The following is a 26,030-nucleotide window of genomic DNA, read 5'->3' on the forward strand; positions in this document are numbered from 1 at the left end:
GGCATTAACTTCTACTCCTAGAAACCCCCCCCCCCCCCCGACAAAGTTTCCTCACTGTATCTAGTGTTACCTGTTGCCCAATTATTTTCTTCCCATCCCTTGATATTCCATCACCATGTAATGTCCACCTACATGTACATGTAGAAGATTCAGTAATGGCCTCGCTTATTTGCAGCTTGCTGAGAACGTGAGCTCTATCCATCATATTATTTGAGCAGATGCAGATGGTAAACTATCGATATCACTTTTAAATTAAAGTAACCATTTACTTGATACAACACCTATAACATTTCCAGCCTTTGTTGTTGAAACATCATTTTCCCTGCATAACTCCATCACACATTTTTTAACTGAGGCTTTGTATGGAAGTCCTTTCTCGTCCTCTTTTAATTGCAGTCTTTCAGAATACCCTAACCAGACAACCTGACTCAAATGCACTTGACGTTTATTTTTTCTGCTTGGATTAGTCTTTGCTCCATATCTTTTCCCTTGTTGCAGAACTCATTTTGATTTTTTGCTTTAATACGAACATTCCTTCTCGAACCCCAGACTTTATTTCCTAGCTTTCTTTGGCCTGCTACATATTGTTCAAAGTTCTGCATTTTTTTTCCCAAGTGTTCTTCCTTCGATTTCAAGTACTTTTCCTTTCGTTTTGCTAACTTGTACGAAGCCCAGTTTTTGTCTCACCTGCATAGCAGAGTGAGACTATAGGCGCCGCTTTTCCGACGGCGGCGGCGGCGGCGTCAACACCAAATCTTAACCTGAGGTTAAGTTTTTGAAATGACAGCATAACTTAGAAAGTATATGGACCTAGTTCATGAAACTTGGCCATAAGGTTAATCAAGTATTACTTAACATCCTGCCTGAGTTTCATGTCACATGACCAAGGTCAAAGGTCATTTAGGGTCAATGAACTTTGGCCGAATTGGGGGTATCTGTTGAATTACCATCATAACTTTGAAAGTTTATGGATCTGATTCATGAAACTTGGACATAATAGTAATCAAGTATTACTGAACATCCTGTGCAAGTTTCAGGTCACATGATCAAGGTCAAAGGTCATTTACATGTAGGGTCAATGAACTTTGGCCAAATTGGGGTATTTGTTGAATTACAGCCATAAATTTGAAAGTGTGTTGGTCTAGTTCATAAAACTTGGACATAATAGTAATCAAGTATCACTGAACATCCTGTGCGAGTTTCAGGTCACATTATCAAGGTCAAAGGTCATGTAAGGTCAAAGAACTTTGGCCACGTTGGGGGTATTTGTTGAATTGCCATCATATCTCTATAAGTGTATTGGTCTAGTTCATAAAACGTGGAAATAAGAGTAACCAAGTATCACTGAACATCTTGTGCGAGTTATAGTAGTTTTCAAAATCAGCACTGCTGCTATATTGAATCACGTGATGCAGGTGAGACGGCCAGAGGCATTCCACTTGTTTAATTGTCTAACCTCTTCCATTTTTACGATGAGAGCTGCTTTTGTTTCTTTGAGTTCATGTTCAATTTTTTTAATTTTTGAAATTCTATCTGAAAGAGGTTTTTATACTTTCTCTACCTTACATGTACGTTCCAAAGTCAAGATTTTTTTTGTGACTTCTCTTTGCTATCTTGTATGATAATGTCTTCTTTGTCAAACTTACATGAAAGTTGTTCCTGTGTGTTTTTCAATTTGGATTCCAATTCATTTGTCACTTTTTTTGTTTTTGTTTTCAATCTTCCTAATGAAAGACTCCTTTTCCAAACATACAACTCTGGGATGGTTCCTTACTCTCTTGTTTACTGTTTATACTTGGCTTCTCAATTTGTTCAATTTCAAACATAGTTTGTTTCTTCATCAAGATATTTTCTACATGTATCTTCATTTGACCTTTTGTTGTTCTTGTTAAGTTTTGCATGCATTTGTTTTGTTTTCCCTCATTCAACATTGATTTGTTTCTGATTATACGTATCGGGATACAAATGATTAACAGTTGAGAAAATCTCAGCCTGTCCAAACGCCGTTGAAAGCTCCAGCAAAATGCGGACTGATGTCAATATGAGACGGTTGTTAACGTTCATTTCATCTAAATCTTTTGAAAATTTATCTCTAGAAAATTATCTTCCTTCTCGTACATAATTTTTTTTTTCGCATTGAAAAAAATAGTTATAAATATTTATTTTAGATGACCTTGCCAAAACGTAAACCCACCTCTATTTTGTATCAAAATAAAGCTCAAAATGTGTTTTTGTGATCAGTCCATTTTTAAAATTGTCTGATATGCGACATCAAACTGTCGGTCTGGGGCTACAACAAGTCATACACAAATTACAATGAGAAGGGAGTATAAAGACGATGTGAAATGATAGGGCACAGCAATGGGGGTGAATTACGAGTTTAATACTGTATCGTAAGTGTTATATGTATTTGGATTTTAATAAAAATTACTTGACACGAAAGAGTGAATTCAGAGCTTTCGAATGATATATTTTATTGTAATTTTCATCAACCCAATGATTTTAAATCGTTATTTATAAAACACGATTTTGCGTGGTTGAGTTCCTGTATCCCCACTGAACGTGCTCTCTATTGTGATACCTAATGTTATTGTACATTATGAGCAATTATTAGGCATTTTGCCAAGAGTCACTTTCACTTCCCTGCTTTTATCATACACTTTATCACATAAATTAGCACTTTCCTTTAAAAATCATTCCCATTGTTACACAAAGTTAGTTCAAGATTGTACCTGTACATACAGTAGGCCTACATACAGGTATATGTACATGTACATTATGTACAGTATTCAATTAAATCATACAAGTAGGGGGGCTGCATAATAAAAAAAATATATATATAATATAGGATTTGTATACATGTAGCGCACGTATCCACCTTGCTAGGTGCTCAAGGCGCTCCTATATTACCAGTCCTTCACGTTTATAATTTCGTGGAGCTCAATAAATCGCTCTCCTTATTTTTTTGAGGAGCTCAATTGAGCTCCTCAGAATCGCTCTCCTTGAGGAGCTCAAATCATTACATGTATGATAAATTGTAGATTTTTCTTAACATCGTAAATGCAATACATGTAGGTGTGTAGCTATTAATTCATCTGTGGTGAAACTAGGCCTGGGTCAATACGTTTACAAAAAATAGTAATACTGTACAAAAAATTGCAAAAATTTCACATTTTACATCTTTAAATCCATGAAATGGCCATCTATTTTCCATAATTCCTTGAAATTATTTCGATTTAGCTGAAAACTATCAGAAAAATGAAGAATATTCACCTCTTTCCCAACTCTGATTTGAATTTACACTCGGTAAATATTGTAGTCCCACATGTAGACTTCCATGGTGTTGCCATGAAAATCTACATATGGGACTACAGTATTTACTGAGTTTAAAATCAAATCAGAGTCGGGAAAGAGGTGAATATTCTTCATTTTTTCGGTAGTTTCCAACTAAATCAAAAATAATTTCAAGGAATTATGGAAAACAGATGCCTATTTTGTGAATATAAAGATGTAAAATTTGAAATTTCAGCAACTTTTTGTGGAGGCTTTTTTTTTTTTTAGGAGCGCGATTTTTTGTTCTCCTTATTTATTTTTAGGAGCGCGGTAGGAGCGCCGGCGCGATCACGCTCCTCAAAAATGAAGGTCTGTATTACCCCAGCTAAGCTAGTCTACCGATTCTGGTGCGCACAGCTTTTTGAGGAATTACTTCCTGCCGATACCCATTTACCTCACCTGGGTCGAGTGCAGCACAGTGTGGATAAATTTCTTGCTGAAGGAAAACACGCTATAGCTAGGATTCGAACTCACGACCCTCTGTTTGAAAGGCAAAAGTCAGAATCACTAGACCACGACGCCCCCATGATGCATAATGATGCATATTTTGATATTCTGTAGTTGCCAGAACAAAAACAACATTAATGGACAAGTTTTAATCTCTGCGCTCGCGGGACGTTGTAGTGTTGATGGCTGCATTCTACACTCAGCATGTACGTACACGTAGGCGTACATTTTGTGGACAGGTGGGGTGCACAATTAAACTTTTGATTACAGCTGTACATCTACAGGAAGTCGGATTTTGGTAAATGGGAAGACATCTTTTCTGTAACTCCCAAAATTAAAACCTCAATATGTGAAGTGCCGATTAGCATGAAGCCAACATACATGTACATAATTTAACATAAATGATTATTGATGTTTCAGTGCAGCATTTTAATACAAATTTTGTATTGAATATTTTGTTGCATGTTATATACAAGTACATGTTCTGTACTGTACATTGTGCAGCCCACTGACACATGTGTATACATGATGTGGGTGCGTCGTGGTCTACAATGTACATGTAGTGGTTCTGACTCTCGCCTGAGGGTCGTGGGTCGGAATCCTAGCCATGGCGTGTTTTCCTTCAGCAAGAAATTCATCCACACTGTGCTGCACTCGACCCAGGTGAGTTGAATGGGTACCCGGCAGGATTATTTCCTTGAATGCACTGAGTGCCGGTGATGGTACATGTAGCTCGAGCTAAAGCCGGGGTAATTATAGCAGCACTTTGTATCCTCAGGCAAAAAGCGCTTAATAAATCCAGCTATTATTATTATATACATGCACAAGTAAAGGTACATTGTACATTAAAGGGGTGTTGACTAAAATATGTAATGTATATATTGAAGTAAATACCTATGATAGTTTTTTTGTTTCTTCTTTTTTTCAGAGTGACGTCCTTCTGTTCGTCAACAGGTTAGACTCTGTAGAAAATGTCATCCCTTATGAATATGACAGGTTAGTGATATTAATGAATTTTTAAAATAAATTTATATAATTTCATTGTAAATTTAACGGATGCCAATCTACAACAATGTTATTCAACAATTAGCATTACTTTAAAATATTCCTCATTAAATTATTCTTCTGAAACTACATATTTGGGTGGTGTGATATTCAAATCTAAATACATGTACATTGTAGGTTTAACCTGTTTAAATCGTAATTTAAAGAATTTTGAACCACACTTCTACGGAATGCTAGGCTTCATAACATTTCTTCCATATTCGTGGGAATTATGATGTATCAATTGATTCATTAACATTTATGATATTTTTGTACTTTACTTTTCTTCCCATTTCACAACTCAATTGACTTTTTTGACAATTTTTTCTCTACATGTACATGTATGATGAAAATAATCTTCAATTGGTGAATGAAGTGACAACTGGCACTCCATAAAATTGTGGTTTCAGGTTTAACTGAACCATGGCTATCATAATGCCACCCCTTGTGTTCACCTGTTATTGTAATTGTGATTTAAAAACGCGTCATCATGTTGGTTTTTCCCATCCTCAGGTATGACTTCTGCCAGACCAAGCAGGAGTATTCCCCGTCTGAGAACCTGGGACAGGTAGTCTTTGGTGAGCGCATCCACTCGTCACCGTACAACTTCACCTTCGGTCATAACAACCCGTGCCAGAAGGTCTGTACGAAGAGCTACAAGGCTGATGGCGACGAGAAGGCAAAGACGGAGACGAAGAAGACGCTGAATTTCTTGCTCCGAGGCATCGAGCTGAATTACCAGCACCATTGGTGAGATTTCTTGTATGTAGACTGAGCCTTGAGTGCATGTGAGTGGCAAGTTTGCCACATGTACATGTACCTATTTAGGAAAAAAGTCACAAAGTATGCTGCAAACGTTTAACATTGAAATACAGAGAGTTACAGTTTACTTTTTTTTCTCATTGACCTCTACAGGATCATTGACAATATGCCAGTCACATGGTGTTATGAGGTACAGGGTGGCTCAAAATATTGTTCTCCTGGTTTCCCTATTGGATGTTACGTGGATAAAGATGGCAACCGGAAGGATGCATGTGTCATTGATGTAAGTCTCCTACCTTTATTTCCGAGTATATCACCCGTTATTTTTAATAAACTGTATTTACAACTTACTCGTAACTTGTTATTGAAAAATCTTGATGATGTCGCAGAAAGTATATTGCTTGTTTGGGAATTATCCGCTTTAATTTTCATGTACAAAGACAAAGAATGAATGCATAAAGTACACAATATTCTTCAGTCCAAAATAATTGAATAATGTTTTGAGTCTGAAACAGGACTGTTTGTCTGTTTGTGAAAATTATAACGAGAGTCATATGTTTTCACTGTTATTTTTTACACCAGGCCCACTACGAGCAAGCTTCGCACCACTACATCTTCAACCATATCAACATCACCATCGCCTACCATCCTACCACTGATCAAGAAGGCATTAATCGTCTCGTTTCTGCTAAGCTTGAACCGCTCAGGTAAAGCCCGACCTCATTCTGCCGGCAGGTTTCCATCGTTTTCGCAAAGTGCATGATGCAGGGTCTGAACTAAGAGACTAGATTCACTCATTTACTATATCTGCTCTTATTTGACACAGGCAGAGAGATTGGAGTCTAGTCTTCACCCTACACATGTTTTGAATTGTTAAGGTGTCAAATTTGAGTCTGTGCTTACAGACTAGCCCAAAGTTTGCTATGATTATGAAACATATAGATGATTTCAAGTATGGTGCTGAAAGGTGGGGTTTATGCTGTGTAAATGCCAATAGCTTATGTGTGGTAAGTTGTAACGTGAAAACACAGGTGGCACTCAGATCCAAGCGGGAGGCACAAAAGACACATGCCCCTCTTTATTCCGAGTGTCACCCATTGAACATGGGCACTAGTGAAGCTAAATCTAAGAAAGATTTGATCTATTTTGAAACCCTTGATCTACCAGTAAAATCCATGGTTTTAATTTTTGAGACACACCTACTCGACTTTAAATCCTAGTAGGTACCTTAACAAAAAAAAAATAAAAAAGAAATAGAAAAGATACATGCATACATACAATAGAAATATACATACATGTAATTAATGTGTGATTTAAACCGAGTAAGAAATGCTCCGAGCTTCTCACATTTCAGTTGTTCGCAACATTGAGAACTGCTTTATAAAACAGCCACCAGGGCCCTGTCTTACAAAGAGTTGCAATTGATCCATTCAACCACAACTATGGAAAGCTAGCAACGTCAACATCTGAAATGCAGGTTTATCCAAATATTTTCTAGATATGTATATTCATACATCTATTGTTTTTTTTTTTTTTAGTCTGTGTGCTTCTTTTGTTTACAAAGGACATTGCGGAAATTTCCTGTAGAAAAAATTACGACAGTGATGGATTTCCATACAGTTGAGGTTGATCGCATCAATCATAAATTTTTATAAGACAGGGCCCGGGTTGGTGTTTCGTAAAGCTGTTCGTAAGTTACGATTGACTTTTTGACAACCGATGACCCTTTCTTGTGCTACAGTAAATTATATAACCCTAAATGCAGCTAAGCTACATGTGGCATCTACATAAGAACATGTTCCAGTTGCGCGTACAGTTATTAACATCTCTACAAACAGCTTTGTGAAACACCCCCGTATTGCTACCCTTAATTGTTTGTTGGATTGTTGATGTAGCTTTTCTTTCTCTTCATTTTTTTTATTTGACCAGTATGAAGCACAAGAAACCAGACGAGTGCATCTTCCCCACCAGTATTGAATACGAGCCCATGTCGCTCCAGAAAGCTGAATTAGCCAAAGACTGGGAGATCACTTATTCCTACTCAGTAAACTTTGTGGTGAGTGGTTTGTTGGATTCAAAAGAGAGCACCTGAGCAAGGTAGCTCTGTGGTTAGGTACCTTGTCAATAGTCATTTACTATTATTATTATTATTATTTTATTTCGGCAATGAAAAGTATATCAAATTGGTACAATGTAATACAACACGTAATGAACATAAGAGTACATAGAGCACCCACAAGACTGCCAGGTTCGAATAAAGTTGACTAAATTACTGTAGTCAATAAAGACAATTTGACCCTATCCAGTGGGTGCTTGCATAAAAGCGAAAACAGACAAAAGGGTGAGTGTAAACAAAAAAAGCATATGAACACTATAGAAGAACAGCATGCTTTATATAACTTTCACTTCATCTTAACTTGAATTAACCATAAATGGATATCAATAAATTTACATTTTATGAATAAAAGTTAAACAAAAATTCATTACGAAAAAGTAGCAGGAATCCTGCTCTCAAGGTACTATGCATCTTTTCATAGCGGCTCTCCTACATTCCCCATCATGTTGTCTTTGATGAAGCTTGAGGGGATTCCCGCATGAAAGACGTGTCTTTGACTTGGTCATTGGTCTAGTAATATGTTGGAGTAAAGAGTAACATTCAGGTACTTGCATGGAAGCAAACTCTGAGCTGGGTAACGTACAATAATACAGGGCCCCGTTGCATAAAAATTTACTATTATGGTAACTTTGCCATCCACTGGTAACTATCATGGTAACACTGATCAACAGCCAATCAGAATCAAGGATTCCATGCAAGTTAATGGTAACTTTTATGCAACATGACCCCTGTTCATTACCTATAATTTACATAACCTACCAGTGGCCACACATACATGTAATTAGGGCAAGCTGACTCTTTAAAGTGTCCCAGTACAGCGCCTATGGCATACACATCAATGGTGCTGAATGATGCACGGTCGCCGGCATTGTTGTCTTGAAAGAGTTACAATGTTCAGAATTCATTGAATTTTAAAATAACTTTCATTTGTTATCTTGCACTTTGTTGTCAAACATCAAATATTATAGCCATAACAAATGTCTCAAATCAGAACTCACCATCTGGTGAATATTCGTAGTATTATATTCGGTTGCCGGTTGTTTGTAAACTGGTCAAATGCATCAAGTGTTTTACTCCCAGGCGTAGACAAAATATTGGTTAGTGGTACACTTTGAAGGTTTTGATAGATTGGTTGTAGCTTTTAAATATTTTACAATGATTTTTGTTGTTTTTGTTGCAGCCAAACACCCATGTTCGTTGGGCATCCCGTTGGGATTACATCCTTGAATCCATGCCACACACTAACATCCAGTGGTTCAGGTAAGAGATGGGGGTTTGTGTTTGTTCGGTTCTCTTTTCTCGTTGCATCTGTGTTGTATAGAATTAGCATGTGAGGAATGTGCTATTTTGCATTTTAACGCACAGTCAAAGCTGTGTGACATGTAGCAGCCGCTTTTCTATTGCAGCCACCTGCTTATTGTAACCACTAAAACAGATTCCAACTCAGGCAAATTTTGTGAATTAAATCCTGTGTATAGCAGTCACCTGTCTATAATTATTGCTAAAACAGATTCCCACTCAGGCATATGATGTGAATTAGAACCTGTCTATAGCAGCCACCTGCTTATTGTAACCACTAATACTGATTCCCATTAAGGGAGATTGTGTGTGTAAGAACCTGTCTATAGCAGCAACCTGCTTAATATTGTTTGTAACCAACAAAACAGATTCCAACCGAGGCAGATAATGTGTTTAAGAACCTGTTTTTAGCCATTACTTATCTATAAAGGTTTTTTTTTTTTTGGTCTTCCTTTCCCTTTAATACAGTATCATATCTCTTGTGATTGTTCTGTTCCTGTCTGGTATGGCTACCATGATCATGCTAAAGACACTCATCAAAGACTTTAAACGATGTGTCCCTTCTTAAAACCTTTCCATTTCTTCTACCTTACAGTATCATGAACTCTCTTGTGATTGTTCTGTTTCTGTCTGGTATTGCTACCATGATCATGCTAAAGACACTCATCAAAGACTTTAAACGATGTGTCCCTTCTCAAAACCTTTCCATTTCTTCTACCTTACAGTATCATGAACTCTCTTGTGATTGTTCTGTTCCTGTCTGGTATGGCTACCATGATCATGCTAAAGACACTCATCAAAGGCATTACCAATGTTTCACTTCTCAAAACCTTCCCATTTCTTCTACCTTACAGTATCATGAACTCTCTTGTGATTGTCCTGTTCCTGTCTGGTATGGTTGCTATGATCATGCTGAGGACACTCATCAAAGGCATTACCAATGTTTCACTTCTCAAAACCTTTTGATTTCTTCTACCTTACAGTATCATGAACTCTCTTGTGATTGTCCTGTTCCTGTCTGGTATGGTTGCCATGATCATGCTGAGGACACTCACCAAAGGCATTACCAATGTTTCACTTCTCAAAACCTTTCCATTTCTTCTACCTTACAGTATCATGAACTCTCTTGTGATTGTCCTGTTCCTGTCTGGTATGGTTGCCATGATCATGCTAAAGACACTCATCAAAGACTTTAACCAATGTTTCACTTCTCAAAACCTTTCCATTTCTTCTACCTTACAGTATCATGAACTCTCTTGTGATTGTTCTGTTCCTGTCTGGTATGGTTGCTATGATCATGCTGAGGACACTCACCAAAGGCATTACCAATGTTTCACTTCTCAAAACCTTTCCATTTCTTCTACCTTACAGTATCATGAACTCTCTTGTGATTGTTCTGTTCCTGTCTGGTATGGCTGCTATGATCATGCTGAGGACACTCACCAAAGGCATTACCAATGTTTCACTTCTCAAAACCTTTCCATTTCTTCTACCTCACAGTATCATGAACTCTCTTGTGATTGTCCTGTTCCTGTCCGGTATGGTTGCCATGATCATGCTGAGGACACTCACCAAAGGCATTACCAATGTTTCACTTCTCAAAACCTTCCCATTTCTTCTACCTCACAGTATCATGAACTCTCTTGTGATTGTTCTGTTCCTGTCCGGTATGGTTGCCATGATCATGCTGAGGACACTCACGAAAGGCATTACCAATGTGTCCCTTCTCAAAACCTTCCCATTTCTTCTACCTTACAGTATCATGAACTCTCTTGTGATTGTCCTGTTCCTGTCCGGTATGGTTGCCATGATCATGCTGAGGACACTGCATAAAGACATCTCTCGATACAACCAGCAGGACTTGGTAAGCTGGATCCTTGTTAACATGCATGTGCACTGCATTACCCAGGTGACATTTCTAAGAAGTATAATTAGTAAAAGAACAGAATTTATTTTTTGTAACTTCTCCTACTGGAGCCCTGTAATGCTGTTTTAGTTATTGTTCAATGCTACTTTCTTGATTAAGATTAATAACATCAATGACTATACTGTGTAATCTATTGTAAAACTCATTTATAGGATCAATCGCAAGAATCAGTGTTGCAGGTCCTTGATGATTCTCATCTTACAGGTATTCCAAACAACATTCACATGAAAAACAAATGAGATAGTGAACATTTAATTTGTTTCTGAGACTTCACCATAATCTCCAGTGTGGGACCTAATGAGGTTTTTTTTTTCACCCTTCTATATTCTAACCCCTTTTATTCCTGGACAAAACAGTTGAGAATTGGGAAAAGCTGGTCAGAAATCTGCAAATAGTAATACCATTGAAACAATAAGCATGGCTGTGGTAATACGTGATCCCAGGGTTGTCAAAACAAACTTGTTGAGATAAGTAATAACCGATCGATAGGTCCAAGGTAAATATTCAAAGTTTTCAAAAGAAAGCAGTCAACCAACATGACTTTTAAAGAGGGAAGCTAATGATGGTCTTGCCTCATGTATCTCTTAGCCTTGGGATTTTCCATTCATGATATTGACAGACCTGCCAACCAGTACGTTTTTGGCGTATTTAGTACGTTTTTGCAACCAAAATACGGCAGTACGTTTTTGTCTCACCTGCATAGCAGTGTGAGACTATAGGCGCCGCTTTTCTGGCGGCGGCGGCGTCAACATCAAATCTTAACCTTAGGTTAAGTTTTTGAAATGACAGCATAACTTAGAAAGTATATGGACCTATTTCATGAAACTTGGTCATAAGATTAATAAAGTATTACTAAACATCCTGCCTGAGATTCATGTCACATGACCAAGGTCAAAGGTCATTTAGGGTCAATGAACTTTGGCCGAATTGGGGGTATCTGTTGAATTACCATCATAACTTTGAAAGTTTATGGATCTGATTCATGAAACTTGGGACATAATAGTAATCAAGTATCACTGAACATCCTGTGCAAGTTTCAGATCACATGATTAAGGTCAAAGGTCATTTAGGGTCAATGAACTTTGGCCAAATTGGGGGTATTTGTTGAATTACCATCATAACTTTGAAAGTATAGTGGTCTAGTTCATTAAACTTGGAAATAAGAGTAATAAAGTATCACTGAACATCCTGTGGGCATTTCAGGTCACATAATCAAGGTCAAAGGTCAATGAACTTTGGCCGAATGGGGGTATCTGTTGAATTACCATCATAACTTTGAAAGTTTATGGATCTGATTCATGAAACTTGGACCCCTTGGACATAAGAGTAATCAAGTATCACTGCACATCCTGTGCGAGTTTCAGGTCACATGATCAAGGTCAAAGGTCATATAAGGTCAATGAACTTTGGCCAAATTGGGGGTATTTGTTTAATTACCATCAAAGCTCTGTAAGTGTATTGGTCTAGTTCATAAAACGTGGACATAAGAGTAACCAAGTATCACTGAACTTCTTGTGCGAGTTATAGTAGGTTTCAAAGTCAGCTCTGCTGCTATATTGAATCGCGTGATGCAGGTGAGACCGCCAGAGGCATTCCACTTGTTTATTTTAAAAATACATTTTGATAAAAAAATAATTTAAAAAAAATTGTAATTTATTGAGAAAAGTCATCTCTATATGTCTCTATTTCATAAAACTTACACAAATCTGGTTATTAGATCAATGTAATTTCAGGGGGCCGTTTCATAAAGCTGTTCTTAAGTTAAGAGCGACTTTAAGAACGACTGGTGAACCCTTATACGCGCTAAACAATCGCCAATTCACATAGAGATGTATACTCCATTTACCACAAGAAAGGATCACCAGTCGTTCTTAAAGTCGCTCTTAACTTACGAACAGCTTTATGAAACACCCACCGGGTAACTTTTTTTTTTTTCAATCATTTTGTTTAAAACCAGGGAAAGATATACACATGTTTCAATGTTTTTTTTTTCATCTGCAAGAGCAGTGCGCATTTTAGCTTGCGTGCAGCTTGAGCACCACGCATTTTATCATGAAATACATGTACATTGTTGGGGGGAAAATACAGTTTTTTATCACAGAATACAATTTTTCATTCCCAGAGGTTGGCAAGTCTGTATTGACCTAAAAAGAAAACACACTAGGTAATAATGACCAATATATCCAGACCTGCTAACCAGTATGATTTTTTTTTTCATAACTTGTGCAACTTTTTAAGTGTACATGTAAATAAAGTATGATTTCTCTAGATAACAAAATGTTTTTTCAAAATTTATATGCATGTTTATGTGGGTCCACTACCAGCACTAAGGTTGGAGATGCAATCCTTGAATTTGCTTTTTCAAAGGTTAGTAGCCCTGCAGGGCAAGCACTTGAATCTGATTGGTATGTCAATAGCTACCTTTTGTCAAAAGGGATGATACAGTGTAAATTACATAAAGCCTTGAACAAGTCGTTATTGAATATTGTTCTCATGTAGGAGGAAGCTCAGGAAGAGTTTGGTTGGAAGCTTGTCCACGGTGATGTCTTCAGGCCACCAAGAAGCGGAATGCTTCTGTCCATATTCTTGGGAACCGGGACCCAGATCGTCATCATGACCTTCATTACACTTGGTGAGTCAGAGCCACGGTGATCCACTTTCCAATTCAATCTAATCCAGGAAATTGGCTAGTGCAAATATATCTAGTTAGTTAGCAGGCCCAGACCCTGATTGTAATTTTGATTAACAAGTAGGTCTTCACATTTCACACAAGACTAGCACATATAAAACTTGCTAGTTCAATTTCATGAGGGCCTGCTGTACACAAGTACTTGTAGGCTGCTCATTCAGACCCTTCTTCAAGCAATTCCTGCCAGGTACATGTATATCTTAGTTGCCCTGGGTCTAGTGCAGGCTTTGTTAATCTGTCTTCGTAATGGAATATCAAGGATTATTTTTCCATCTTTTGTGGATCTTTTTTGCCTTGAGGTATGTGAATAGGAACATGAGCTATTCCTCAAGAACTTTTCTTATATTATCTTATTGAGGCATTCAACTTTTGTTCTCAACTCAATGGAAAATGTACCTAAACATTTTTGGCTATCCAGTGTGTTAAGACTAAGAACAAAAGTTGAATTTTTCAAAATCTATCAAATCTTCTTTCATTAGAATATGATCTTGTTCAACTTCTCGTTCAAATTTTAATATGTTCTCTAGGTTTCGCTTGTCTTGGTTTCTTATCACCTGCCAACCGTGGTTCCCTGATGACCTGTGTCATGGTTCTCTATGTCCTGTTGGGATTTGCTGCTGGATACGTCTCCTCAAGAATATACAAAAGTAAGTGCCTCCTTCCCTCTGTTCACTTCATGTGTCATGAAGCTGTTTTTCCTTAGCCAATCATATGAGAGTCTCAACAAGAACAAATTTACTATATACAGTGCATCCCAGAAAAAAAGAAACTGAGATTCCCAAAGGCAAACTAATTATATTTCATCTACATCATCATACAATTAAATTATTCCTCTACATTTTGATACCTAATATGTGACGAACATTTCACGCATTAATGAGCAAAACGAGTTTGAAATTTTAATGTCAAAATCAGGTTGTGCAGAAAAATTTGACAAGATTGGTTCGCGATACGACAACCGTGCTTATTCGACGATTGACTCATTAGCAATTCTTTTGTATTCTTTGTTAAGTTTCTCTCACTGATCCCTGAAATGAGAGTGAATTCAGATTAACATGTGAGTTTCTGCGCAAATTCGTTTCTGATTTATTGTTTTTAATCTGCCATGCGTGAATGATTTGCTAAAGATGTTGGTCTCAAATTAAAGATGAGGTTCCACTTTTACCATAAGTATCATTTTTATAGTAAAAACATGTTTAATAATTGTGAAATCAATCTCTGTAAACGTGTTTCCTCTTTTGTGGAACCCACTGTGTAGATGAACATACGAATGAATGAACTAAGAAATAAAAAGGAATAATTTCAGCTAGATCTTATGTATAGGGTTAAAAATAGTCATACTGCATGTACTTGCCCTCCATCTAATCACTATGTAACCTCTCGTTTGGCAGCATTCGGCGGTGAGCGCTGGAAGTCTAACGTCCTCTCCACCAGCTTCTTGATCCCCGGAATCATCTTCTGCATCTTCTTCATCCTGAATCTCCTCCTGTGGTATGAGCACAGCTCTGCAGCCATCCCTTTCAGCACCCTGGTAGCCGTCCTGGCCCTCTGGTTCTTTGTCTCAACCCCCTTGGTCTTCATCGGTTCTTACTTTGGCTTCAAGAAGAGGGTAAGTGATTGGGGAAAGGGGGAGGGTGGGGGATGAGCACAGCTCCGCAGCCATCCCTTTCAGCACCCTGGTAGCCGTCCTGGCCCTGTGGTTCATTGTCTTGACCCCCTTGGTCTTCAACGGTTCTCATTTATACTTAAATCTGATATTTGAGAGACTGAGTAAGGAGGGAAAGAAAAGAAAGAGGAAATAAGAGAGTGAAAGAGGAAGGAAAAGGTATAAGGCCTAAGGGATTTGACAGATGGAGACAGAAAGATAGATACTAAGCGCATTGGCAAGAGGATGAATAGTATAACCACTCATGCCATTCTAAAAGTGACATTGAGTTCCCTTTACGCACCAATCAGTTCCCTCGTCAGATCCCAGATAAGTCTTTATATTTGACTGTATGTTTTATTTCCTTAACAGCCCATTGAGTTCTCTGTAATCACATCAGTCTTTAAATATGAATATACACATTTTTTCTTTGACAGCCTATTGAGTTCCCTGTACGCACCAATCAGATCCCTCGTCAGATCCCAGATCAGTCTTTCTACACACGCCCCTTCCCCGGTATCATCATGGGCGGTATCCTCCCCTTCGGATGCATCTTCATCCAGCTCTTCTTCATCCTCAACAGTATCTGGTGAGTTACCCATTACCATGGCAACGTGGATGAAACAAGCCTCTCCACATGAGATGATAAATCTATACATTGTGTATTATTTGCATGCTATCTAGCTTACTTTTAAAGGTCAAGTCAATTTGTGTGTTTCATAATGTATGTCACCAATGTTTATTATTAGTATTAATATGAGTGGCCTAATATATCAGCTCCAAAGCACTGCCAATACCATAAACTTTACCAAGACCCTGAAGTGCTATGCAGGTATTTGTGTATAAAAAAAGCTTGCATAGATCTTTGTTCTTAGAAATTTAATAATAGTTATGACATGAAACATTTATATAGTGCTTATTGCAATTCAAGGTATTCTTTTCTAATGGGTGCCCACCTACTACCCCTGGGTATAGAGTAGCAAATATATACAAACGCCTTGCCAAAGGACGCAAGTGCAGTGGTGGGATTCGAACCCTGGACCTTGCGGTCAAAAGTCTAGAGACTTATCCACAGAGCCATAACACTTCTACATTTAGGAACATAGTTCAAAGAAAAACTACTGAACGTTGAACTGTAATGATTTTACGCATATTATTGATATTTTCTCTGACCAGGTCTCACCAGTTCTATTACATGTTTGGTTTCCTGTTTTTGGTGGCTATCATCTTGGTCATCACTTGCTCTGAAGCAACTATTCTCCTCTGCTATTTCCATTTATGTGCCGAGGTAAGGAGGTCATTCGTTCTCATTTCTACATATGGTATCTTCTATAATTTTTTTTGGTTATTGCATTTATAACATGGAGAAGGTTTACGGTTCACCATGTGTAATATGAATAAGGGAAGGAAATACAGGCAGAAAGATTGAAATGGAAAGACGATATAGGATGAAAAGAGGAAATTAGAAGTATTCTCTACTTAAAAGTGAGTGAAGTCCTGAAAGGGACTGTAAACTGGATGAGATGAGCTGAATATGGCTTTAGTAGCGATGGTATGAGTAGTAGCAGGATGAAGTGAAGATAGGTTACTCAACGTTTCGGGCAGTTTGGCTGTCCGTCTTCTTTTATTGTTGCTTCCAAGTGTTTTGCTCCTCTTTCTCTATATCTCTTTTTCAAAGACAAGTCTGTCTGTAGAAGTGAAATGTACTATCCTATTTTTAAGGTAAACTCTCCTCCAAGTAAAGTCAGTTGCATAGTAGAGGTCCCCTAATAGACACATGTGCTATGAACAGTCTTTATACCTTTTGTTTGGTATTGAATTATGATAGTCATCTGATCCTTAGAAGAAATCAAAAATATTTTCAGACAACATGAGGCCCTTTGTACCCTATTATTTTTTAAGCAACTTCTTTGTGAGATGATGCTATTCAAGGCGATTGTTTGTACTGGCTTTCAAGGGTGATGTTGACAGCTGTTCTATCATTCTATCAAGTATATATTATAAGACTATGTGATCAAAATGTTGCATTCTGGGTAGGGCCAGGAACTTTACGAGTAGTTGAGGACTCAATCTGATGCTATTTAATGTTCGTGTGGCGTATTGCCTTTAAATTTGTCCATACTGTTTTGATTCCAGGACTATCACTGGTGGTGGCGCTCTTTCATGACGAGTGGTTTCACCGCCATCTACTTCGCCATCTACTGCATTCACTACTTTGCCTCAAAACTGACCCTTCACGGCTGGGCGAGCACAGTCCTCTACTTCGGCTACACCGCTATCATGGTCATTCTTTTCTTCCTCTTCTGTGGTAAGTCTTCATTCAAAACTTTTTTTTTTTTAATATTCGACATCCCGACCATTGTGAATTAGAAGCAGGGAATCTGAATTAAAATCATTCCAAGCTCTCTTTTAATGTGATTTTCATATTTTGCCTGTAGGTTTTACTACCCACTCCTTTGACATATTCTGTATCTTTTCTGATGCATTCATATTTTTTGTAACCTGGGTCCAGTAACACAAAGGTTAGTGAGTAATCATACGCGGGATTTTCACGACTGATTGTACATTGTAGTCAATGCAATCAATTGTAGAAAAATGTTTACGATCATTGCTAAGCTTTGTGTTACGGGCTCCTGCAACCCTTCCAAAATAAACTACCTGTGTGTATTGATCATCATCAATGGTTACCCCATAAATACCTTTTGAAACAATTTGTTTTGTTGCAAAAGAGAATATCTGAAGCCCTTAAGGTTTACTTTTTCAGATGTTGGCTGTGAAAGGTCCAATGGAAACTCTGCGAAATTCTGCACAGACTTTATGACACATGTGAAGGCTGTTTCTACATGAATGTAGTTTATTTTTGTATTTTTTCGGTTTATTATACTATAGTATACTACCATCTTCTCTTTTCCTGTTCTATTTTCACTTTGCAGGTACCATGGGATTCTTTGCTTGCTTCTGGTTTGTGACCAAGATTTATGGCTCAGTCAAGGTTGATTGACTAAGTAGCAAAGTAGGCCTTTCAAATAAGAAGGGACTTCCCCTTAATGAGGGATTTTCCCCTGTAAAGGGAACTTCCCCTATTATCACAGTCATAGAAGAAAAGGTATAATGCTTGTGAAGATATATATATATATATATCCAGGATTTGAATAGTTTCATATTTGTTTCATACATTATTTGAAATATCTCTTTAAACTAGGACGTTTTTATTAGGTTTTGATGATTATTCTTTTTATATCGAAGACAAAGTCTGTAGTAAAGCAAGACCAACCGATCACATGATTATAGCAAAATTCTTTGGCATTTCTTACAAACACACTTAAGGAATTTCTTTAAGCTTTAGGAAAAAGTGTAGATGGTTTATTTTAATAAATAGCTTTTATAAATAAGGGAACGCCCACTTATAGCATATTTTGGTCGATATTACGCCCTATTATTTGTAATCAGTCAAAGGGAACTTGCCCCCCCCCCCCCACCAAGGTACAAAACTCTTTATCTTGTCAAAGTGATGTAAATATTATGAAGGTTCTTGATCAAACTTTTACTATTTTTGCAATTGTTGCAATGATTTAATTTGCTTATTTAATGAAAGAAAAATTCATTAAAGCTGCAAATGTGTGTATGCTTATTTATGTGTATCTTCTCTGTTTTCCCATAGTAACATTTATTTAATGTTCTGCATGTAATGTGTATATCAGTGTGTAAGATTTCATACAGTGTTTTTCACAAATAGCGCATACCACCCAATCTGAAGCATGCATTCATATGATGATCACAAAAATAAAAAAATTCGCCGAACTGAAAAATGTTGAAAAATTTACACTTTGTCTGGCCATGTCATGGTACGACATGGCTTTGCTGAACTTGTGTACAGAGAAAGATGGTGTATTGACTGATTCACTGCAAACAATAAGGAGAAATGTTTATATTATTTATATCGATTATATTGAGCTATTTAGACACTGAATTATATGTACATATATCACGTTCATGTTGTAACATGTGGATGTTTAAGATTTCTGACCAGAAAAGAATGCTTGTTATTGTATTTGGTTCTAATGCTAACGCTCTTTCAGAATGAATCTTTTATGTTATTCTATGGTTGTATGTTTGCTTTTGTGACAATCGCAATGAGTTTGTAGGTTGCTCTTGCATGAGGAAATAAGTCAGAGATGATTCTTGGTATTTGAAGGTAACTAAAGGTCATGAGACTGCAACCCAATTTGGAATAAAACATAACAGTTGGTGCGACTATTAAGGCATGGAACATGAACATTAATATCAAGTTCTGTGATTTTGGTACCCTTGTTAGAATGAAAGCAAATTCAATATCTGATAATGACATTGTATCATGGTCTGCTATGATTTGAAACCAATGTGGCCTTTCCAAAATTAAGGCTTGCAATCATAAAAAATATTGGCATTAGTTTTCTTGCCTTTCCTTGAAACCTCAAATAAAACAATTCTATTAATTCATGTTTTAGAAAATAAGCAAAATGTGATTTGCTTCAAAATCAGATTGTAGACCCGTAACAAAATTTTTGTACACCCTGTAGCCTTCGTATATCATTGATTTGGTACACAAAAATGCTGCTTCATTAATAGTAGTCGCTTTATGCGTGAAATATCCTAAGTTGCTTTTGTGATTGTCACCAAAGTGAATTGTCAGATAGCAAGTTTGTCAAATCCTTTAAATGTTGTTCCCTTCTCAATTATAATCTTCTCTTCTATTTGCACCCAAAATTGTGAAATCAAATTCTTTTCCACAATTTGGAATATTTTGAATATTTATGAATATTGTCATTTTTTACACATATTTCAATTGCATTCACAATTAAGTTTTAAATCTTTGTGTTGCAAGGTCCATTATACCACTTTATGTTTTTTTTTTAATGTTTGATTAGGATAATTTGAAGAAAAAGGTTCCAACCCACCCAAATAAATCAGATTACAGTTTATATACTGTATGCATGAAAACTATTATTTATAGCAAGGAGAAAGTAGTAATTTAAAGGTCAAGTCCACTCCAACAAAATGTTGATTTGAATCAATAGAGAAAAATCAGACAAGCACAATGCTGAAAATTTCATCAAAATCGGATGTAAAATAAGAAAGTTCTGACATTTCAAAGTTTCGCTTATTTTTAACAAAATAGTTATATGAACGAGCCAGTTACATCCAAATTAGAGAGTCGATGATGTCACTCACTCACTATTTCTTTTGTTTTTTATTGTTTGAATTATACAATATTTCAATTTTTACGAATTTGACGATTAGGAACTCCTTGCCTGAACCACAAAATGTTAAAATAATGGAATTCCACGTATTCAGGGAGGAATGAAACTTCATTTCACATGACAATGACGAGAAAATCAAAATATTTCATAATTCATATAATAAAATCAGTTCCCTCATTTGCATACCGACCGGGATGTGCATATAACTCTTTTGTGAAATGAAGCGAAACTTTAAAATGTCATAACTTTCTTATTTTACATCCGATTTTGATGAAATTTTCAGTGTTATGCTTGTTGAATTTTTCTCTTTTTATTCAAATCAAGTTTTTGTTCGGGTGGACTTGTCCTTTAAAGCCATAATATGTAACACATGGTGATGTAAATTTTGACAAGCTGTAAAAAAACAGTGCCCTCTTTTGAGGGTTTGCATCCTGCAATTAAAGAATAACTATCATTCCAAGATGATAACTTGATGATATATTTTCTTAATACCTTGTACAGTCTAAAACTTGTAGATATGCTTTATGATACATCTAATTCAGATAAAAAGATTCTGTTTGGGGGTTATTATGAAATTCAGTTTTGAATTTGAACTTTGTTCTGCTTTTTGTATTTTTGTTTTAATAGCAGCTACTGGCACAGGAAATGCTTGTAGTCATTGTTAGAGTAAAAGCGATTATTGCTCTTAACTTTAATGTTAAAATTCCATGGCAACAGGCAGTTAAATTAGCAGGTTATGTGTGAGTGTCATTAGAATTCATAAAATTTTATTTGCGATTATAACTTTGTATGCCTTTTTCGGAAGTTGTGAATTATTTCCCCAAGGTTCTGGTTGTTATAGCCATGTGTATCATATTATCTGTATATTTTGGAAGAAAAGCAGAACTGAGATAGATTTAGAAAGTTAGGCCCTGTTTCACGAAACACAAGAATCGTATTTCTGCTCATTTCTTATCATTAACAAAACAATGGGAAAGGCAAGCAAAGCAATTGTGAAAGCCACTAAGCAGCTTGGGATGCCAGCTAAAACACGTGAAAAGAATTGCCACCGACTTTTCTGATGGTGTCTTATTGTTTTATGAAATAGGGACCCGTACCATTGATATTGCTTAGAGCGTGTCATGAGATACAGCTGGTACAAGTCTCAGAATGTATTATGTCAAGATTGTTATGAAAGTGCCATGTTTCTGTTCGGTGGAGGTTTGTTCTCTGTTGCAAGTATGATCATGCTAAAGATAAACTTCATGATGTAACTATTTCTATGATATGAAAGTAGAAATTGGTTGTTAATGCCTATAGTCTGTGTTGTATTCTAAGTTATTTTTTAGTTTTGGTGGTTTTTCTGGCTTTACCTTGAATTATCTGTGAGAATGCATGGAATTTACGATATCAATTTTATAAAAGTTATCTGATTTTTAGCCATTTCAGTTTTTATTGAATTCATGGCAAATTGAGAACTTTGCCCCTGTTCAATTTGATCTCGAAAGCAGAAGAGAATTATGTTTGAATCGTTTCAAGAAGGATTTGCATACCGAAAGCCTTTTAACAAGGCTACACAGACAGAATTATTACTGTCACCATCACAATAATAAACAACACCAGGCGATGACTTCATACTTACGAGCTGTTTCTGGAGCATTTTGTATCTCATCGGTGGGGCAACTTCATGAATATTCATCACTATGTTTGAAATTATGATTGACCAATCAAAATGATGGGCTCTCTAGCTCTGCATTGTCCATGGTTATGCACGATGTCAAGCTGTCATGAAAGACGGCTCCCGATTGGCTTCTACCTTATTGGTAGAGGATGAGAAATGAGATGCAAAGGGCCACTTTACTGCACTCGACGAGTGTAAACTTCCCCTTTCATATCTTGTATATTATACAGCGTGAGGCCTTCACACAAGAGGTTAACATACTGGGGGTCTAACATGCATATCAAGAATTTTAGTGTTTTCGTTTGGTTTTACTTTTTATTATGTTCAGTTTTTTTTAATCACCAATATTTCATATTGCCATGATTTGCTTTAGTTTAGTGGCTGAAAACACATTTACTTCACTTTTGTTGTTTTATGAGAGATTTTTTTTCAAATGTTCTAATAATTTTTTCAGTTCACCCAAGTTTCAGTAAAAAAATAAAAATAACAAACTAGCATGCAGGCTGTGTTCATTGCATGGATAAAAGTGACAGATTGTCTTTTTATTAGTTTGACTATTTGGGCAAGAATTTCAAGGCCCATAATGAGAACTAATACGGAACTGACGGAGTCTTTCTGAGGAATGAAGTGCGGTTTTTAAACATTAGCTTGGAAGATGTGAAATTATCAGCTGATGATAAGCAGTGTTTAAAATGTATCGTTTGTTGTGAACGTAAATTGATAAGATGAGAAATGGTATGAGTGCCCAGTGTATAAAAACATAGTTATGTTCTGTGTAGACTGTTCATATTATTGAACAGGGAAAATGGAAATATAAAAAGATTTGTTTGCTTCGAACATGAAAAGGTGTTTGTAAACATTTTGTGATCTAGTTAGAGACATCCATACAAATGAATATTAAACGATGTTTTGTATGACTTGAAGTTTAGTGTTGACTGCTGGAGTTTAGGGTAGACCCATTTTACACCAGTCATAACACTGAATGTGAAATGACAAGGGTGCTGGGACAGGCATCATATGGTGTTCATCATTCGATGTGATTGGTGTTACTTTTGTACACTTAAATTCAGTGTTGGAGCTAGGTTAGGTAGCCTGATTCACGCTCTTAACACCAAAACCAACACATACACCAAACCTTTAATCATCCATTGAATTACCCCTAGCTTTATGTCGTCACACATGATAACAAAATCAGTTTGTTATTCTTTTTGGCAATAAATTTGCTTAAAAATGTATATTTACTGTTCGGTCGTCACATGTGCATAGCATTGTGGACTTGGACATTTCTGTTATTTTTATGGCGAAGAAGGTTGTAGTGGCATTCTTTTATGTACAAAGTAGAGATGGGAAGAATTGAATTCATGATTTTGTAATTTCTCTTGTAAAGTATTTACCTATCAATTAAATTCTATCAACTGTATCTGTAACTCTCAAAATTGACTTGTTTCTTTTGTCATTATCTCGGTGCTCACCATGACCAATATCATGTAAATAGGCCACTTGGCTTGCATACCTCTCGTCTAATTTATCTTTTGTCTCATCTCACATGGTCTAATTGCCATTTAGCTCATTAATTTGTCCAATGTCCACTTGGTCTATCACCACCTAGTCTATATGCTTAGATGAACCCGTTTATAATGGACCTAAGTTTCAATCGTCAAATTAAAAAATAAATAAGAAGTTATTGGAATAAGAGTAACTGGGCATATGACGAAATAGCAGACATGCCAACCGTTCCCTTTTTTAGAGTAGTTATTCCTCTTTTTTGCTATGAATACACCAATACGTTTTTTGTATGATTTGTTACTTTTTTTTTAATTTCTGATCATGGAGTATGTATTATACACAGTGCGTGACACTAGCGCCGGTCCGACAGTCCTAGCCAGACCAGTAAAAATCACTGTCGGGCCAGTAACTTGTTGCATGAAAAGAACAAGTAAATTCTCGCCTACGAGCATATGTTTAAAAGGGTGAATTATCAAGTTTTCAAGTAGAGCCATTTCACATGTTTTTTTCACCAATCTCACTACAACAGGCTGGCGATTGTTATGTTGAGCCAAATTTTTAAAAATACTCCCTTTTTTGTCCAAAAATATTTTTTTTTCCTTCTAAGAATATTTTTTTTGGTTGTAGAAGGTTGGCAGGTCTGAAATAGGTATTTGATCAAGTGTAGTTCAGACCAAATGGTTTTATGCTACAGTCGCACTGGCGAAATTGACTATAGGGTCCAGTAACACAAAGGTTAGCGATTAATCGTACGCTTAATTTTTAAAATTGATCGTACATTATAGTCAATGCAATCAATCACAGAAAATATGTTCTAGGATGATTGCTAAGCTTTGTGTTACGGGCCTCAGACCGTTGATATGACTGTAGCATTTAAAAGATGGAGGAATTTGCTATTATAGTAATACATGTAATTATTTGATTGGCCTTGAGGGGAACATCAAATATTGCCCGCAACAGAATCATATTAGCCTGAGTCTGTAGACGAAGGCAATATGGTTCTTTTAAAGGGATACTCCGGGCTGCAAATAGTTATTCACAGAACAAATTGCTGGAAATTTCATCAAAATTGGTTAACAAAGTTATTGAATTTTAAAGTTTAGCAATATTTTGTGAAATTATAGTTCTATATGCATGTCATAGGTGGGTTGATGATGTCACATCCCCACTTTCCTTTTCCTCATGTTATTACATGAAATCATAATTGTTTCATTTTTTTCACACATGTGTGAATAATCTGTCTCCTTTATAATGAAATAAGTTGCAGCTATGAATATCTTATACACTAAATCAGTTGTCAATCCAATTTTTTCAGTTCTTGGTAGAAAATTTTCAAATAAACCTAATTTCATATAATAAAATACAAAAGAACAAGTGGGGATATGACAGCATCAATTTGCTCATTAAATATTCATAAAGACATGCCTAGAACTGTTCCACCAGAATAATGCAAATCTTTAAAATGCCATAACTTTGTTATTCCTTGTCCGATTTTGATCAAATTTTCTGTGTTATGTTTGTCTGATTTTTCCTTTATCTGTTTAAAACATATTATTTTCAGCCCGGAGCATCCCTTTAAGAGCATAGTGTATATTTGATGGTCTCCGAAATAGGAGGCAGCCCATATTAAAGAGAGAAAATATGGTATGATGATATTGACCGCTGCAAAAGCAGAGAACGCAAAATATGGCAAATGATAGGCACACAAAAACGCAATGATAACAGGGTTCTTGTATAGGGCATGTCACATTTTGAAATAACATCCCTATACGCTTCCAAAGGACTTCAATATCAGCCCTGGACCATTCACGTTAAATTATGGTTATTTTAATCCTTAGAAATTACTTCTGTTTGGCTGACAACCCTTATCAAAAAGCATCGTCCAAGAAAACTGTCTCATAACTGGCTCAGAGAACAATCTGGATTTGGGTAATGTTTTAATGGTAATTTCGGACCGGGGACTTTAAGTATGCCTCACAGAATGCGCTCTGTGCACTGACAGAGCAGCAACTCACATGTGCCATTACATAACCCATAGATGGTGTCTTTGTTCATCTTTGGAAGCCGACCCCCCCCCCCCCCCTTGCCCGCAAGTTATGGCCGCCATTAGTTACAATGCTCTGAAGTGTGATTCATCTGAGAAATGCTGATTACAATAGGTTTGTTTACTGACTGATTGACAATTATGCATATTTCTTCCCCATGAACATAATAGTAGCAAGGTATACCTTTCACCTGTTAGTAATAAATGAACTACCATACTTGGAATACAGTTTACACATACCAGTTGTTGCTATGTAAGGCAATTTCCAAGGATTCAAGTTTAAAATCAGGGCTTATACGTTTGCAAATACGGTGACAA

At 36.5% G+C, this 26,030-nt stretch overlaps 1 protein-coding gene across 1 annotated transcript; it reads left to right on the forward strand.

Moving 5' to 3' along the window:
• Window positions 1-1,409: 1,409 nt before the first annotated feature.
• On the forward strand, window positions 1,410-23,589 carry LOC129278691 (transmembrane 9 superfamily member 2-like). The gene is made up of 15 exons (XM_064110943.1): window positions 1,410-1,415; window positions 4,709-4,776; window positions 5,338-5,574; window positions 5,740-5,869; window positions 6,169-6,293; window positions 7,516-7,642; window positions 8,883-8,962; window positions 10,502-10,865; window positions 13,428-13,560; window positions 14,145-14,264; window positions 15,009-15,226; window positions 15,700-15,851; window positions 16,439-16,550; window positions 17,399-17,570; window positions 18,196-23,589. Exons 1-15 carry the CDS (start codon window positions 1,410-1,412, stop codon window positions 18,261-18,263), a joined length of 2,112 nt encoding a protein of 703 aa, XP_063967013.1. The 3' UTR covers window positions 18,264-23,589.
• The last annotated feature ends 2,441 nt before the right edge of the window (window positions 23,590-26,030 follow it).

This window comes from Lytechinus pictus, chromosome 16 (genome assembly GCF_037042905.1).
Source record: "Lytechinus pictus isolate F3 Inbred chromosome 16, Lp3.0, whole genome shotgun sequence".
NCBI lineage: Eukaryota > Metazoa > Echinodermata > Echinoidea > Temnopleuroida > Toxopneustidae > Lytechinus > Lytechinus pictus.